Source organism: Herpailurus yagouaroundi, unplaced genomic scaffold (genome assembly GCF_014898765.1).
Source record: "Herpailurus yagouaroundi ecotype Mexico unplaced genomic scaffold, PumYag 140, whole genome shotgun sequence".
NCBI lineage: Eukaryota > Metazoa > Chordata > Mammalia > Carnivora > Felidae > Herpailurus > Herpailurus yagouaroundi.
Window position 1 is genome coordinate 43,850,109 of NW_024412395.1, and position 13,974 is coordinate 43,864,082.

Sequence of the window (13,974 nt, forward strand, 5' to 3'; positions counted from 1 at the left end):
TATCACATACATGGATAAATAAAGTTTATAAAAAACAAGAATTTCAAGTTATTTTTAAAATACCTACCCATTTTCCTTTTCATATCCTTAACAATCATACTGATCCTTGTCAGATTTTTCAAAAAGATTTTAAGGATCAGTTATTTACTCTTTTAGAACCTCTAATTTAGATTATTCAGGAAAGTTACATGAAAGTGTATTTCATACTACTCCCTAGTTAGTCATTTTTTAAAATGGGTGCATAGTAGCTATAAATGCCAACAATCTATATAGAGAACTTAGCATATGTCCTATTATGACTCAAAATATCTGAAAAGCAATTTTAAACATGTATTAATTAGATTGCTAATTAGTATAGTGATAATAAGCCCCACCAGCACCCAAGAAGTGATGAGTGGATGCACAAAAAACATATCCAGAGGAGCCAGCTATGTTGGTGTGGAAATAAGGTTCATGGCACAGATTTAGGGCAAGCCACTGCTCTTCACCTTACGTGTGGTGTAGCCAGAGCTCAGAAGGTGTGATTATGCCAGAGTCAGGCTGGGCTCAGAGGAGTACCAAATCAAATGGGAAGAATTTAAATTAGGCATTCTTTTCTTTCTGCTGAAAATGGCCACATGTTCATAAATGCAGTGGAGTAATATATCTGTTCTGAGAAGTTGCATTAGGTCACATAATATGAGTTATGAAACATGAAGTTTACTCAGAATTTCCAATCCAAGCTTTGGTTGTTTGTACATCTAGAAAGACCATAAACACAGTTATGTTTTACTACACTACCAGTGTTAAAACCCCTGTATCAGCTACCAGCAAAAATGATCTTCCACTGGGTTCTATGAAACTGTCATTAGCTAACTGCTATCTCAGTACTTACCTAAATTTATTGTACACATACCCTTTTCATCTCTATATTTATGTGAATTGGATAAGGTGTGGGTGTTTACCCATGAGAGTAGGGTCTGTATTTGATTTTTCTCATGCATATATGCCCAATAGCCAGGACTACTTGGCATAGAGTGGGAGCACGATAAATAAATGTTGAATTAAAAAATAAATCAACTAAACAGATTTTGTGTTAACTTATTTTTGTCAATTCTCCCTCAAAGATTTGCATATCCTTACTCTTTACTCTCCTGTCCATGTTGTGAATTTCATGTATACACTCTTCTACCTGGACATATCTTCATTTACAGAATGCATAAAAGTTTAGTCCTTGGAATCCCTGGGAGTGCTTTTTGAAAAACAGATTCCTAGTCCTTGTCTCAAACCTACTGATTTAGAATCTCTAGGCCCTGGGGCCCTGGTAGCTTTTATTTTTACCAAGCACCCCAAGTTGGTGCTTCTTCAAAGAATCCAAATTTAGTGATTTCGTTGAATCTACTTGATTCAATGTACTCCTGGGCCTATCAGTGGACTTGCTCTTTGCCTATAAATTCCTGGTCTGCATCGCAATCCATACCTCATACATAAAGACACTCTACAACTAAGTGTTGATGGTGGATTTCAAAAGGTTGATGGTCTCTCTTAATGTTTACGCCCCTGTGCAATCCTCCTGCTCATTATCTGTTGAGGCTGTGTCTACATGGACTCCTCTTTAGGTACATTCCCTCTGCTGATCCTTGAAGAATGGAGAAAAGGCAAGGGATGTGTGTGTGTGTGCTGATTCTGCCCCAGGTTAGATTAAAGGAAGATTGCAGGGAAAGCATGGGAGTCATTGTTTTCTAGTGGTTTGAGTGTGTGTGTGTGTGTGTGTGTGCACGCGCACGTGTGTGTGTGTGTGTAAATCAGTATAAAGTGCAACTCTGTGGCATCAATCACACTAAACAATTTCTAGTCACTTGAAAAATATTCCACTATAGTTACTGTATGAATAAATAGATTTTCATGCACTTTTCCAAATAACATTTTAATTTTGAAATATAACCTTTTGATTATTTTGGAAGTTTAGTTTTGGCATCCATAATTCTTAAACTTTAAATAGTTGAACAGAAGAACAAATGAATTCTGAAAGCATATCTCTCTTCCATACATAGCTGACACTCACTTGATTAACACCTAATTCCTGATAGTGCCCTTAAATTCAATTTGGCCCGTCTTTAGCACAAGTTACTCATACACCGCTTAAACACTCTAATTAACCATACTTTAATTATCTTCATTTTCAACCTATTAAAGCAAAGCTGAAAATTACTTCAATTACAAATCCAAGAAATTACAATTCATAGAAATGATTCACAAGTAATGATTCACTATTTTCTTAATTCTTTCTTAAAACTTTGTGTATTCTTTATCAGGATTCTGTTTCTATTTCTGCTCTTTAATTTTCCAGTCCTGAAAAACTGAGAGTAAGTGTTGGAGCAGAGACATCTGATGTTAGCTGCAATATTCATCATAAACTAAATGAGAAAATACGGTTTATTAAATGGGAACACAAATGGCTAGTAGGTCATTTTGCTCTCACTTTTGAACTTGACTTGGAAGCAATGCTTATGAGCCACCTCAGGGAAAGTGACCCGAGACCCCACACACACCACACCTGTGCTTCTGTGGGATCTGCAGAGATGCTGTCTGTGAGGCAGCGTCACCTCCAACCATCACACCAGGTCATGCATGTTTCTGGAGTGAACACCGCAAGGGTTAGGGTAGGAAGTATTAGGGTGCGAAGTATACTATTCACAAACTAACATTATATTTGAGCAAAGGCTTACAACTCTGAAAAAAAAATAGGTCTGAGGCAGCCTTAGACGAGTAATAATTTACTAGGTTCTTATAAGTACTAAGTACACTACACGCATTGGTCCCATTAAATATTCACAGCAACTCTCGGGTGTAAGTACTATTATCAACACTATGTTACAGATTAGGAAATGGAAATTAGAGAGATAAAGTAACTTGCCTAACACAGAGCAAAGATGGAGTTTAAATCCAGCTCTATCTGATCTTAGAGGCTCGCATTTTATTACTATACTGTGATTTAAAGTGAAAGCACACGTTAAAACAACCAACCACAGAAAGAAACAAACACAAAAATAAGGTCAAGAAGCAAGCCACACACAAGAGCGTAGAATAATTACACCTCAAAACGTAGGTGAAGAGAAAACGGAGCAATTTGAGCTTCGTCAAAGCAGAGGTCGCAAGAAACCTTTTAATGTCTCACTGAAGAATGTAGTAGTTCGCAGTTCTGAAAGCAATTTTCCACAATTTTCTCTACAAATAACACTAAACAACGTAAGTCAAAGGAATTGTCAGTTTTTCAAGTCCGTTTGTGTATTATGTCATTATTGTGCCATGTTATTATAATTAGGGCATTTTTTTCCCATGATCTCTAAAGCTTTGAAGATCAGAGGACATGGTCAACATAATGCATGAGAACAGGAACAGTATATGCCATTTGGGTGACCTTGAAGGTAAAAGCATACCTTGTTTATTTTTGAAGGCTCACTCAGTCTACGTTGCCAGCTCATCTGCCTCTAATATCTGGTTTAGATTTTGGAGTGGCTTCTATTGGTATTCCTTGGGGTCTGAGGAGAGCCACTTTCCTCAGCCATTTCATTTTAGGATTTCTATTACACATGGTTGGCCTGACTCACCTCCACCACCATTGCCACACCTGACCCCCCCTTGGATTTGTTCTTTAGATTCCAGACCTGTATATTAAACCTTATCCTTGGGGTGCCTGGGTGGCTCAGTCAGTTAAGAATCTGTCTCTTGGTTTTGGCTCAGGTCATGATCTCACGGTTTGTGGGTTCAAGCCCCATGTGGGGCTCTGTGTTGACAGTGAAGAGCCTGCTTGGGATTCTCTCTCTTTCCCTCTGCCTCGGCCCTTTCCCTGTTCATGTGTGTACATGCACTCTCTCTCTCCCTCTCTCTCTCTCTCTCAAAATAAATAAATAAACTTTAAAAAAAAGCCCTCCTTCTTAACATCTCCACTCGCACATCTCTCAGGCATTTCAAAATTAGTATGTTACAAGCTAAGAATAAAAGAATTCCACGCTGTCCCTCCAGACTCCTCCAAGTAATGACACTACCATCCATGTAGTTCCTCAATTCAAATACCTGGGAGTTATCCTTGACTTCTCTCCTCCCCTTCTTCCTTTTTCCAGCACCTAAACCTGACAACCCTGTCTCCAAAATCTCTCTCTACTGTGTCTGCTTTTCTCCATTTCTAGACCAATGGCTTCAAGACCAAGCCATTTCTCACTAGGTAGACTATAATGGACACCTAATTGCTCTACCTGCAACTTCATTCCTGGTATTTCATTCAGATTTTGATTTACGTTTTTCTAATGACTAATGATGTTGAGCATCTCTTCATGTATTTATTGGTCATTTGCATACCTTTTTTTTTTTTTTGGATGGGGGTATGTCTATCTTTTGTCTATGTTTAAATTGGTTTATTTGCCTTTTTATTACTGACTTTTAAGAGTTCTTTATTTGTTCTGGATTCAAATCAGATATATGATTTGCAAATATTTTTCCCCATCTTATGGGTAGTCTTTTCACTTTCTCGATGGTATCCTTTGTAAGCCCAAAGCATTAAATTTCAACGAAGTTCAATTTATGTACTTAGCCTTTTGTTGCTTGTATCTATGAAACCATTGACTAATCCAAGAACATGAAGATTTATTCCTATGTTTTGTTTTAAGACTCACATAGCTTTAGCTTTTACATTTAAGTCTCTTACATTTAAGTCTCTGATCTATTGTGAGTTAAGTTTTACATATAGTGAGAGGTAAGAAGTCCAATATCTGTTTTTAATGTGGACATCCTGTTCTCCCAACACCATTTGTTGAAGCATTTTCCCCATTAAATTGTTATGGCACCCTTGCAAAAAAATCAATGAATCATATATATAAGGCTTTAATTTTGGACTTGAAATTGTATTCCATTGATCTATATGTGCGTCCTTATGCAGGCAGCACACTGTTATGACTATGTAAGTTTTGTACTAAGTTTTGAAATAAGGAAGTGTGATTCCTCCAACTTTGTTCTTTTTCAAGATAACTATTCTGGGTCCTTTGCATTTCCATATGAATTTTAGTTTTCAGCTTGTCAATTTCTGCAAGTTATCTGGGATTTGGATAAGAATTACTTTTAATCTGTAGATAAATTTAGTGAGTATTGCCATCTTAAAAATATTTAGTTTTCTGATCTATATAAAGTTTATGTAGGATGTCTTTCCATTTATTTAGATCTTTTTGTACTGTTTATGGCTAATGTATGTTTACTGCTAATGTACAATTGATTTTTCACACTGATCTTGTGTCTTGCAACTTTTCTAAAGTTGTTATTATTTTCTAAAGTTGCAACTTTTCTAAGTTGTTTGAATAATTTTCTTTTGGTGAATTCCTTGAGATTTTCTATAAACCATATTATATCATCTGCAAATAGAGATAATTTTATTTCTTCCTTTCCAGTCTGGATCCTTTTTATTTCTTTTCCTTACCTAATTGCCCTGGTTACAACCATCAAAAAATATGGAACAGAAATGGTGAGAGAAGACATGCTGTGTTGTTCTTGATCTTAGGGGGGAAGCACTGAATCTTACAGCACTGTGATGTTAGCTGTGAATTTTTGGAGATGACATTGATCAGATAGAGGAAATTCCTCCTATCTTTAGTCTGCTTAGTGCTTTTACAATGAAAGTGTGTTAGATTTCCTTAAATTTTTCCTGTGTCCATTGAGATAATCACGTGGTTTTTGTCTTTTTTTTCCATTAATACAGTTTATTATAGTAATTGATTTTTGGATGTTAAACCTTCTTGGGATAAATTCCTCTTGGTAATGCTATATAATCCTTCAAACATAACTGAATTTGGTTTCCTAGTATTTTGTTGAGGATTTTTTTTAATCTATATTCCTGAGAGATATTAGTCTGTAACTTTTTTTCTTGTGACATCTTTCTATGGGTTTTGGTGTCATGCTAATACCGGCCTGTGGAATGAATTGAGAGGCATTCTTTTCTATTTTTGGAAAAGTTTGTGAAAGATTGGTAATAATTCTTCTTTAAATGTTTGGTAGCATTTGCCAGTGAAGCCATCTGGGCCTGGGGTTTTCTTTGTTGGAAGTTTTAAAATCACTAAGTCAATCTCTTTAGTTCTTATAGTTCTATTCAGATTTGCACTTAATCTTGAGTAAATTTGGGGAGTTTGTATCTTTCTAGAAAATTTTCCATTTTATATATGTTACCTGATTTTTGGGCATACAGTCTTTTCATCCTGTTAAAGATTCTATCACATCAAGGGTGCCTGTGTGGCTCAGTCCGTTGAGTGTCCGACTTCAGCTCAGGTCATGATCTCCCAGTCTGTGGGTTCAGGGCCGCGTCGGGCTCTGTGCTGACAGCTCAGAGCCTGGAGTTGCTTCGGACTCTGTGTGTCCCTCTCTCTCTGCCTCTACCCTGCTTGTGCTCTCTCTCTCACTCTCTCTCTCAAAATAAATAAATAAACAAATAGACATTAATTTTTTTTAATTTTACATATTCTATTACATCAGTTTTTCTACCAAGTATAATATCATAACCTATATGAAAAAATTTAATTTAGATACTAAGCAATCATATTCTTTTTATGATTAATAGGAATACAGGTTAATAAGAGTTGTCAGTTATTCTGTTTTTACTACATAATTTTTGTTAATTCACAAAGATAGTGAAATGAAAAATAAGTTCTTTGCTTTGCATATAATTAGGGAATAAATTTATTTATTTATTTATTTATTTAACATTTATTTATTTTTGAGACAGAGAGAGAGCATGAACGGGGGAGGGTCAGAGAGAGGGAGACACAGAATCTGAAACAGGCTCCAGGCTCTGAGCTGTCAGCACAGAGCCCGTCGCAGGGCTCGAACTCACCGACTGCTAGATCATGACCTGAGCCGAAGTTGGCCGGTTAACTGACTGAGCCACCCAGGCGCCCCGTGGGAATAAATTTTAAACAAAAGATTGGCTCGTGTTTGATTATCCTATGGAAAATCATTTCAATTTGTGCCTACTGTGCTAATTATTACAATATATTTTAAGACTCAGTTTGACTGTCTCTGGTTCTTAAAAACTTTTATCCCCAAATACACAAACCTGATTTGAGCTTTAGAGATTTTTTTTTTCAAGTATATCTGTGACTAGAAGTTCTTGTGTAAGTTGTAACACAATTCCCTTTGGAAATCAGAGACAGGTAAACTCCTCTGCATGATGGGACTCATCCAAACACGGATTATTTTCTATAATATTTAAAATTTGGCAAAACTCATTGAAAGTTTGCCAAGAATCATCTTCTGTGATTTAAAAATCCAAGTGCAAATTACAGAAATATAATCTGCAAAGTTGATTTGTTTATGCTCAACTCAAAAGCTCTTTCATGTCCATGAACTTTCTGAACCTTTTCCTCAATCCTTCAGACTTGCCCATATTTCCTCCAAAAGAACAGTGAAAAAATAAGCTTAAAACTCTTAGATGTTTGAGGGAGTCTGTTTCACAGTTCTGAATGTTGATACTGGGAAAATTTCAAGCCCTAAAAACATATTCACATCTCCTTTGAAGATGATTTCGTCTCACATGTATCTGATTTTACAAACAGTGATGACGGAGGTTATAGTAGTAGTAATAGTAATATTACCAACTGTGGATTTTTGCCTAAAATGCAGACATCCTAAATTATATTTCTTGCAAAATACTGATTTCGGTTCTTTCCAAATTGTCTATGGCTTCAGATATCTTCTGAAATGAATTATATAAGGCATTACCTAGCTAAGGAAGCAATCACTGTAGATTTTATATAGGTGTGTGTATAACTGTAAACATATGTGTATATACATATTTTCCTGTGCTAACTGGTTTACACAATTTGACCTCACAGCTATCATTCTCTTTTTGATTCCTTGAACTTCTTTTTTTTTTTTTTTTTTTTTTTTTTTTTTTTTTTTTTTTTTTTTTAAATTTTTTTTTTTTTCAACGTTTATTTTCGGGACAGAGAGAGACAGAGCATGAACGGGGGAGGGGCAGAGAGAGAGGGAGACACAGAATCAGAAACAGGCTCCAGGCTCCGAGCCATCAGCCCAGAGCCCGACGCGGGGCTCGAACTCACGGACTGCGAGATCGTGACCTGGCTGAAGTCGGACGCTTAACCGACTGCGCCACCCAGGCGCCCCACCTTGAACTTCTTAAACACTTTCCTGCTTCAGGGACTTTGTGCCTGCATTTCCCTCTGCATTGAGGATTTATCCCTGGCTTGAGGATTGTAACCCCCCTGTCCTTAAGGTCGCAGCTCAGTTGTCATCTCAGAGGAGGCTCATTGATGACCTTCTTTACAGACCAGATTGTGTCCCCCAAAATTCAAAGACTGAAGCTCTAACCTTTGATGTGATTGTATTTGGAGACAGGGCCCTTAAAGAGGTACATAATTAAGGTTACATAAAATCATAATGGTGGAGCCCTAATCCGATATAACTGGTGTCCTTATAAGAAGAGGAAGAGGCACCAGGAGTGTGTGTGCATAGAGAAAAGGCCATGTGAGGACACAGCCATCTACAAGCAAAGAAGGGAAGCTTCCAAAAAAACCAAACCTGTCTGCACCTTGATCCTGCACTTCCAGCCGCCAGAACTGTGACAAAATAAAGTTTTGTTTTTTAAGCCACCCAGCCTGTGGTATTTTGTTATGGCAGTCCTAGATGTCAATACAACCCTCACTCTACTTGTTCTAGGTAACATTTTTAAGAAATTGAACTATCTTCGATATTTATTTGCTTATCATCAGACTGCTCTTTCTTAAGGATGGAGATCTTGTCATCCATGCCCTAGACTAGTGGCAGTTATTTGGAAGGTGTTTAACAAACAATCGTTGGACAAATAATTGACATGTCAGGGAGCCACAGTGGACTGGATGTTGTGGATATTGGATAACTCTAGGCTGCTAATCTCAGGTTTTTCATATTTAGTAGACTGTTATTTTTAAAAATTTTTTAGGTTTATTTATTTATTTTGTGAGAGAAACAGGGGACGAGCAGGGGAGGGGCAGAGAGAGAAGGAGAGAGAGAATCCCAAGAAGGCTCTGTATTGTTAGCTCAAAGCGCAATGTGGGGCTCGAACTCAAACCGTGAGATCATGACCTGAGCTGAAACCAAGAGTCAGACACTTAGCTGACTGAGCCACCCAGGAACCCCGTAGATTGCTAGTTTTAATCCTAGGAGGAATCATATGCCTCATTCAGTCCAAGAGTTAAAAATCCAACTGTTTTCAGAAGTCGGGCAGATATTGTAAATGCATATGGTGTCCTGTGCACAATAAAATGGGAAGTTGTACGGTCTGTGGCAGACTGGAGAATGCATTGCCCATCTAAAGAGAGCACCTACTTTTCAACTAACGGTTACCATGGGCCCAATGTTGCCAGATCTAATATTTAAAGTGGAGTAAAAAATCTAAGATTTTTATGTGAAATCTTCTGATTCTTAAAAATTGGCAAGTAATACAAATTTGTATAAAACACTGCCAACCCCAAAACAACAAAAAGGGGCAAAATGTTTAAAGGTAGACAGAGGATTTCAGGGACATCTGAGGCTGCACTTCCAATTGTTCTCCTTCCACTGAGAGGTCCTGGAGGCACTGCCCAAGAGAACTTTCAACTTCTCCACACTGCATTCTCCCTCTCTTTTTCTTTTCTTCAGTTTTATTCTGCACCTCCCTTTCCAATTTCCTTTATCTTCTTCCTTTTTTCTTCTTGCTTTTGCGCCAATGCTGCTAGTGTCCTATGTGAGTGCGTTGTGCACAAAAGTTTCTGAAAAATACTTGTTTTTTGTTCAAGGAGGTGAGGGATAAGAACAGGGATGGTACCCAGGGGTAAAGACTCCCTACTCTCAGAACGGAGAACACTGTTGAAATTGGAATACATCAACGGCCTACTTGCCATGTATGTTAGGATGAAGAACACAATAAAATTCTGGCTGTCACTATTTTAGTAGCTACACTATATTAAATTCATAAACAAAAAATAATAGCTAATACTTGTGGAGAATTTGCTCATTATCATGTGGGGAACTCTACACGCAGTAGAAGTTTAGGGGAGGGGCAGTGCATGCCCTCCTTTCTTTTCACACACAATTTATACAAATCAGGTCCAGGAATTCTGAGAGTGTAAATTATGAGGCAAGGAAGGCCATATAGAATTTATTTTTGAAATTCTAGGGGCGCCTGGGTGGCTCAGTCGGTTAAGCGGCCGACTTCAGCTCAGGTCATGATCTCGCGGTCCCTGAGTTCGGGCCCCGCGTCGGGCTCTGTGCTGACAGCCCAGAGCCTGGAGCCTGTTTCAGATTCTGTGTCTCCCTCTCTCTGACCCTCCCCTGTTCATGCTCTGTCTCTCCCTGTCTCAAAAATAAATAAAACATTAAAAAAAAAAAAAAAGAAATTCTGGAACTTCTATCACTTTCCAGTTCTAGTTTTTTTTGTGGGTTTTTGTTTATCTCTTGAAATCTCTTGTAACAAGATCTGTGCATTTGTCTTTGGGGTTGGCGAAAACAGGGGGGAGGTTAGTTTCATTCTTGGCCTCATTGCATCTTCACAAGAGAAGTGGAGCGATGCTTGGGAAGAAGAGAGAAAAAGAATAGAGTCAGGAGACTAGAAAGGGCATCGCTGAAAGGAGAGTCAGCTGAGGCCAAGTAATGTGAGTAATGTAAATGGATCTTTTCATTTTACTACTACATTTTCTATTTTTCCTAAAATCCTGCCTAATTCCTCCACAGCTCTTTTAGAACTGAGGCTGGTGTTCCTGGGAACTTCTCCCTGTGTGGAAAAGCCCATCTCTCTCCTTCTGTCACTGAGACCTGGTGGGGATTGGCAGAAATCTCCTCTGGTGGTGATGACTGTGCATCCACAGTGGGTTTTAACCTTGCATTTAAGAAGGCAATCTAGACCACTGCATCTTTGTTTCCCCAGTAACTGGCACAATGATGGGCAGGTCATTGGTGGGACTCAATTCGGTAATTAATAAATAAGCAAGCCAATGTTTCTTAAGTGGGTGTTTAAGTTTCTCAAAGGAAGACTGTTCTTATACTGGCACAGAAACCCTGGGCTAAGAATACGAGGGCACTTGAGGCCAATGTGAGGTAATGGTATTTCTGAGGAAGTGTGAGAAGGCTAACTGGAAGCTTACTTGGCATTGAATTCTCTGTCCCTCCTTCCCTTCTCCTCCTGCCTTATTACCTTAGATGCTATTCTGACCAGGCACCAGACAGATGTGAGAGCGAAGTTCTGGATCTGGGATGATTAAGGAGTGAGGTGAGAAGATAGGAGGGAGGTCAGAAGGATGTGCTTAGCATCAGGGCTGCCTATACACTGACTTGAGGGAAGGAAAACTTCAAACCTGTTCCTGCTCAGAAAAGTAAGGCAACGAATAGTCCCATGTACAAGTTATTGAAGTGGCAATTCTGAGAAGTGCTTCAGCCAACTTAGAATAGAAAAAGAATGGTATCATGGATATAAAAGATACAGTTCTCAGCTTTTTTTTTTTGGTGATTTTTCTGTTGCTCGAGGAGTAATAAAATTTTATCTAAAGTTTAATTTGATTATTTCACTCTTTCAAGAAATTACTTTGCTCAGAGACCAATCTTGTTGGTTGAAATGGACAACTATGTTACAAATGATAGGACTTCAATATATATGTAGATTATAACATATATTTATGTGTGTAATATACATATCTAACCTTGGGAAGAAGGTAAGGATTGAGATCGTATACAACTACACAAATGTCTATGTGTTGTATACTTTTTATAAATGTATAACCATAGTATGTTTGTTATTAAAAATTATGGGTTAAACTGAAAAGTGCCAATGAAATCCAATCTTGCTTGTGGACATGGCGGCAAGCTCAGAAGAATATCCACACACTTTTTGTTCTCAGAACATTAATTTTGGGGCGAGCAAAGTGTTGATTTCAAGTACTGGGGAGTTTCTCTCAAAATAAGGAGTTAATTTTGAACGGATTAGCATTCAACAGGTCACTTAGACCTAATCCACCATCTGACAATTAATAGTTTGAGGGAAATATGGCCCAAAACCTTTGAGGTGAGACACTTGTCTGAAAACAATTTTAATTTGAAAAAACATATGAAAAATATGGATGGGCACACACATCTCAGCAGCCTAAGAATAATCAGTGCCAGAAGATAGCAGGAATAAGAACTAAAGATTAACACTGAAGATCTAAGAACACTGCTTTCATCTTGTTGACTAACTTCTTCATTTTATAATTCTGTGAAAATCCCAGTAACATTTTGAATTTTTCAAAATATTTTTCTACATTTTGTTTTTTTAAAGCAACAGATCATTTTTTTTAGCTAAAGGCTTACCGCTGGTCTGCATTTATTGTCAGTTAACCTGTAACCAAAAATGTTTCCCATCTTAGCTATCGTAAGCTTTTAATATTTATTAGTACAAACTTTTCTCCTTTCCTGAGATCCCAACGCTCAAGACCTGTTATTGTTGTGATATTTTTCCTATTTTAGAATTTGAGCTTCTCTTCATCAACTGTTTCATAAAAAATTATTCCCCTAATATCACTGGATTATTTGTAGACAGTCTTAATTTAAATTCAGACTAGTCCCAATATCAGTTCACACTATCTTCCAACTTACAGCAAATTGAGATCAATGTTAATCTTTTAAAAGGATCAATTTATCACTAGACATAATGCTCACTTGATGATAGTCTTCTAATCTGATTTTTCATTGCTACTGCATCCAGAGCAACAATTTCACCTTTTCTATACAGCTATTCCTGCGATATCTATTTTCCAATGCCTTCTTAAATTTTTAGAACGATTCGTAATACAAAACCCCATAGGCTCTGTTTTGACTTTTCCATTCTTACTTTATTTTCCATAAGCGAATCCGATAATGAAAAGCAATGTTAGTTAAAAATATTTTCTCTAAAGGCCTGTCCAAACTTGTAACTTAGCATATATTGTTGGCGGGTGTGTGGGGGGAGTGATACGGAATAGTGCTTAGGCTTTTCTATTGCGAAAGTAATACTGGAAATCCCTTCCTACTTGTGCCTTAAATTCCTCAGTATTTCTGGTTGCTCAACAACATCTCTGTGAGCCTCTATGTCTTCTTAGAAATAACAGACTTACTTTGGGAAATAGACACTTAGGAAATGTTCGATCACTTGCGACCATGCATTAGTGCACTTTCCAAGCTATCCTAAGCAGAGAGAGAGCAAAACAGAGAAAATTCTTACCTCTTGAAGGACGTAAGACAATGCACATCACCAGCAAAGCAAGAACAGCAGAGGTGGCAATTCCAAATACAATTTTTAACCATATCTACATAAAATAAAGAAAATTGACAGATGCACAGTTTCTGCTAGGAAGTAGAAATGGCAAGATTTTGTTTACACCTTAATCCTATTTCTCCCTCCCCACAAAGCTTTTGATTGTTTTCCACTGATCTGGCTATAATTGCTGGAATTCTTCCAGCTCGGCCAGAACAAATGTTTCTGCAATATATTCAGAATAATCTCTCCCTCCCAACCCACTCCAGGAAGTGCATACTTATGTATAAATCTTTACCTTCTAAACAATAGAAAACTCTGATCAAACTCAACCCAGCTAGTCCTCATTCTTTAGCAATACCTGAGGCTGCATATACTAACCTTCATTTTTCCAGATGTTTTTGAAAGTTAGCTGACTTCACAGCGTGGGTCACTGGATCTGTGAAAACCGTTGAAAAGCAGCAAGTCTGTCTTCAGAGTTGGAAGCTGAAGCTAGGACAAGGTTTTTTTTTTTTTTTTTTTTTTCTTTCCACGGACTTTTGAATACCGTGCCAAATTTCAAAAGATTTCTGTAAAATTAGAAACAGATTTTGGGGGCGTTCTTGGCCTTAAAATGAACTGTGAGTGGCTCAAGGGAGGTTTTATAGCCTTCTCATCCTTGTAAATTCTACACCAACATCTGCTTACGTTGACATACAGAGGTTTTAGTTTTATTTTTT

General features: G+C 37.6%; 1 protein-coding gene across 2 annotated transcripts in view; it reads right to left on the minus strand.

The window, feature by feature from the left end:
• The window catches only part of FAP (fibroblast activation protein alpha), a 73,724-nt gene extending 59,951 nt beyond the window's left edge, over nt 1-13,773 (minus strand). Inside the window, exons 1-2 of one of the 2 annotated variants that reach the window (XM_040475198.1) lie at nt 13,637-13,773; nt 13,223-13,307 (exon numbers count right to left, since the gene is read on the minus strand). In XM_040475198.1, the coding sequence (XP_040331132.1) occupies nt 13,223-13,307; nt 13,637-13,642 (91 nt within the window). In that variant the 5' untranslated portion in view covers nt 13,643-13,773. Of the gene's footprint in view, nt 1-13,222; nt 13,308-13,636 lie in introns of those variants that run through there. The other variant, XM_040475199.1, reaches the window with a different exon arrangement.
• Between the last annotated feature and the right edge of the window lie 201 nt (nt 13,774-13,974).